Raw genomic sequence first — 5,071 nt, forward strand, 5'->3', positions numbered from 1 at the left:
ACACACATATATATATATATGGTAATAATATATTATAAAATAATAAAAAAGTCTAAAAAATATTTTCATATTTATCAGTATATTATATATGTATATATTGTATTATATTTACATATGTATAACTATTTTTCATTCATTTCTGGCAATAAACACTCATTTGTTAATTGTTTTGGATAAAAACATCTGCTAAATGATTACATTTAAATGTATATATTATAACTGTGTGTATATTATAATAATATAACTGTATTATTGATAAATATTTTCTGTGTGTGTGTGTGTCTGAAAATATTTATCAGTATATTATTTTATGTTGTTTTATTATATAATATTATTTTATATTATATATGTAAACAACAATAATAAACAATTAGATATTATAATAGTTTATTATCTATCTATACATATATATAATTAAAATAAATTAAATTAGAGAGTGTGTGTGTGTGTGTATATACAGTGCTGTGAAAAGGTTTTTGCCCCCTTCCTGTTTTTATTTTTTTTTTCATATTTGTCACACTTAAAAGATTCAGATCATCAAACAAATTTTAATATTACACAAAGATAATGCAAGAAATAAATCATCATTTAAAAACTGCATTTTGTATTTACTTGCATTATCTTTGTGTAATATTAAAATTTGTTTGATGATCTGAATCTTTTAAGTGTGACAAATATGCAAAAAATTAAAAAAACAGGAAGGGGGCAAAAACCTTTTCACAGCACTGAATATATATAATTTTTTTTTTTTTTTACAATTACTTTGCATTGAATGGTTGAGTGTGACAAATGCAAGCAACACTTTACTTGTCTTCCTGACATGCTGTACAAAAGGTTCAGGTTTTTGTTTATTTATAATACTTTATGGCAACATGTTTATGGTTGTTAGAGGGCAAACATGTAGAGAAACCAGAACTATCCTGTGTGAACCATCTTCATGCAGCAGCACTTTAATATCAGTCACAATATCATGGATTAATGTCATCTAATACCCTGTGATTACAGCATTACTGTCAGACGCAGTCGCTTGACAACGCAACGCTTTTCCAGAGCAATGCAAAGCTGCATTCACCTGGAGGACATTTATCTGACGACAGATAAACGGCTCGGCTAGCAGCTTGTTTTCTTATGCAACCCTTCGCTGGCTAAATACATGTTTGACTTTTTTAGTTGTTGTTCTGTTTATGTAAAAAATCCAATAAAACCTATGGCTGATGATCTGCAGGAATATCACTAGTATTAAATATGTGATCAAATGATGCTAGCTGTTATTGGTGCTTTTACAACAGGCATTAAAAGACTGAATGCTTCATAAGCTTCTCGTAATCTGCATCTTCTGCTTTTCACCTGCATGCCAAAGACCATTGGTGATTTCAATAGCATGAATGTTTAATTAAAAAGAGCCTAGACTGGCTTTAGCTTCCGGAGCAGCTCAGCTAAACTAAAGCTCTAGCACTGCACATGTGTTGATCGAGTGTCGGTCTCTGTCTGTGTTGTGCTTTCTGTGGTGTTTGTGTGTCGTATGAACACTGTGTCCTGTTAAATGTGGCTAATAGTTGTGTGGGATTGATCGGTAAAGCTGCTTGTGCGCTTCTACATGGAGGCTATGGTGGAGAACTTGTATAAGTCTGAACTAAGTTGCACATATAGAAAAAAAACTGAAAGCAAAAAAAGGTGTAGAAACAATTTTCAACAATCTTTGTTTTATTTACAACTTGTGTGTAGACGATTGTGTCAAATTGCACCAATGCTAATATAAATTTTTTATTTTGATTAAATATTTTATTTATATTTATATTTATATTTTATGATGATGAATGAAATATACACTACAATTCAAATTTGGGGACAGTAAGAATTTTTTTTTTTTTGAAGGAAATTAATACCTAGGATGCATTAAGTTGATCAAAAATATTTAAGCTTTGATAACAACAATAAATTACACATAGAAAACAGCTTTTTTACATTGTAATAATATTTATATTCACAATTTTACTGTATTTTTGATCAAATAAATGCAGCCTTGGTGAGCAGAAGAGACTGACCCAAACTTTTGAACGGTAGTGCATGGTTATAAGAAACTTGTCACAATGCATTATGGGATTGTGCTCTTGATGAGGAATACATGCAGAGCTTCAGTATTTGGACAGAAGAAGCTATCATTGAAGTGCCATGATACCTTTTGGACTAGCCTTCATAATGAAATCCTGTTTATCCGACAGCTCACTTGGTTTTGGAACAGAGCAAGAAAAACATACATTGGGTTCATTTTTGAAAAAATCGTATTTAAAGTTAAGAATTGCCATTGCTAACGGAACAGTGAAGTGATTGTGTCAGAAAGTTGGTCTGGTTTTTGGGTTGGGTGTCCACGTCGTGTGCTTTGATGTGTTTGATTTGACAGTGACCCGCGGCTCTTTGAATGGGAAGGAATCTTAGACTTTCCAAATAAAACTCGCCTGGCTCTGATCTGACTTCTAGAATGTCCCGCATTCCAGTTCATCATCGTTTCTCTTTGATCTCTGTCACCCAGGTTACGCCCCGGTAACAGGCATGTGCCACCCGCTGCGGAGCTGCACGCTCAACCACGAAGACGGCTTTTCCTCTGCCTTTGTGGTGGCGCACGAAACCGGACACGTGTAAGTTTACATCTGCTTTTCAGTCTCGATTATGAACGTTTTAAGGATTTGGGTTCTATAGGTAAAGCATGGCACGATGGCAGCTGCCTTTTTTTTTTAGAATGGTGATGTTTACAAGATGTAATTAGCAGTAAAGCTAGTTAGTGACGTGTTATTCAATATGCAAATTTGTATTGGCTGTAATTAAATGAATAGGTCAGGCAAAATTGAAAATGTGCTGAGGATGTTCTCACCCTCAGGCCTTCCAAGATTAGGATGAGTTTGTTTCTTCATCAGATTTGGAGAAATGTAGCATTGCATCAGTGTCTCAGCAATGGATGCTCTGCAGTGAATGGGTGCCGTCAGAATGAGAGTCCAAACAGCTGATAAAAACATCACAATAATCCACAAGTAATGCACACCACTCCAGTCCATCAGTTAACATCTGGAGAAGACAAAAGCTGAAACAAATCCAGCATTAAGACGTTTTTAACTCAAATACGAGTCTATAATCCATAATAAGGCTTCCTCCAGTGAAAAAGTGCATCTGCTGTTGTCTCTCACATCAAAATCCAGCCACATAAGTGTTTAGAGCTGTTTAAACGCTGCTTGATCTGTGCAGATTTCTCTCCTGATTCAGACCAGAACACTTTTTCACTGGAGGAAGCGTTATTATGGATTATGGACTCTTGCTGAGACACTGATGCAATGCTAAATTTCTCCAAATCTGATGAAGAAACAAACTCATTCTAATCTTAATAGACCTGATGGTGAGTGCATTTTCAGCAAATTTTCATTTTTGAATTAACTATTCCTTTAAGTTTTAATTGTGAAATGTCTATTGCACAAATTAGTTTCTGCATTTGTCTGCTGTTTATGAAGAATGGCGATAAAGTGCTGCCAGGAAAAAGCTGCTCATTCAGCCAGTTTATGAGGAATCATTCACTGTGGTGGCATGAGAATGATAAAATACATAAAGCATCTTTTATATGCAGAAAGAAATGTGAAATTGCTCAGTGTGTCCATTGCATTATGATCAAAATTAGTTGTAATTACAACTCATAAGTAGGAACATCCCTGGAGGACATGAACATAGTATGAACATGTAATGCTTAGATTAGGCTGCTCATTAGCGCCCCCTGTAGGACAGAGCTCTGCTGTGAGAAAGACTGCCTCCTTTTGCCATTTTGCGAGATGTTTTATATTTTCCAGTTCATTCCAGGTCGTAAGTAACTCCTTTCGGCTCAGCCGGTTTGGAGAACAGACATGAATCATCTGCTGTTCCTCACTGTGGTCTGTTTCCTCATTATGTGATTCATCAGCGATGACTGCAGATTTAATATTTGTTATGTCTCTATGAACACTGACAACAGTCACATGAGCTGGAAGCTCTTGTTTCACAGCGAACTCATGATGTCAGCAGAATCCAGTCTTGTCTCGCTCGTGACTCTACATGCAGAAAAGATCTGCTTATAGTCGGATGTTCCTGCACTGCTGGAAATGTTGAGAAGCTGCTTTGAGACTTACTTTATCAAGCCGCATATAGTTTAAAGTCAACATAAACACTTTTACCAACCACTTTACTTCCATAATCTGAAGTATTTCTGAATGAATCAGAATACTGAATGAACAGAACTGTACACAGTAGGTTCAGACTTTAGTTTTATTGATGATAAATTGATTAGATGGTGAAAAATGTCTCTATATGAAATAAGGTGGATTGACGTCAGCTGAAAAGTTGTTTCATTAATGTCATTAAATTTTGATGTAAATGAAGATCAAGACAAATTTTTTTTCTCAGAATTTGCACTAATGAATCATTCATAATACCGGTAACATGAATTAATGAAGTAAAGTATGTTGACTTTGAAGCTATTTAAGACAGTAATAACTTTATATATATGTTACTATTAGAATATATATAAACTACCATTCAAAATTATTTTTAAAATGTAAATTTATTTTTAAAATGCAATTTTTAGGATGCATTCAATTGATCAAAAGTGACAGTAAAGGTGTTTATAATGTTACAAAACATTTCTATTTAAAATTGTTTTGAACTTTCTATTCATCAAAGCATTTTATAATCAGCATATTAGAATGATTTCTGAAGGATCACGTGACACTGAAGACTGGAGTAATGATGCTGAAAATTCAGCTTTGATCACAGAAATAAATTACTTTTTAGAATATATTTACATAGAAAACAGTTATTTTAAGTTGTAATAATATTTCACTGTTTCTACTGTATTTTTAATCCAATAAATGCAGCCATGGTGAGCAGAAGATAAATGTTTTTCAAAATCTTACCCAAACATTTCAATAGTAGCGTAATTTAACTGACAGCATTTGATTTGATCACAAGTTAAAGGGGTGGTTCATTGCGATTTCACTTTTTTAGCATTAGTTAGTGTGTAATGTTGCTGTTTGAGCATAAACAATATCTGCAAAGTTAC

At 33.7% G+C, this 5,071-nt stretch overlaps 1 protein-coding gene across 1 annotated transcript in view; it reads left to right on the forward strand.

Moving 5' to 3' along the window:
* LOC107703099 (A disintegrin and metalloproteinase with thrombospondin motifs 14-like) overlaps positions 1-5,071 on the forward strand; it is an 84,217-nt gene that overhangs the window by 41,556 nt on the left and 37,590 nt on the right. Inside the window, exon 7 of the mRNA XM_016505622.1 lies at positions 2,531-2,636. Coding sequence (XP_016361108.1) covers positions 2,531-2,636 — 106 coding nt within the window. The remainder of the gene's footprint in view (positions 1-2,530; positions 2,637-5,071) is intronic.

This window comes from Sinocyclocheilus anshuiensis, unplaced genomic scaffold (assembly GCF_001515605.1).
Source record: "Sinocyclocheilus anshuiensis isolate Anshui unplaced genomic scaffold, SAMN03320099.WGS_v1.1 scaffold1055, whole genome shotgun sequence".
Lineage (NCBI taxonomy): Eukaryota > Metazoa > Chordata > Actinopteri > Cypriniformes > Cyprinidae > Sinocyclocheilus > Sinocyclocheilus anshuiensis.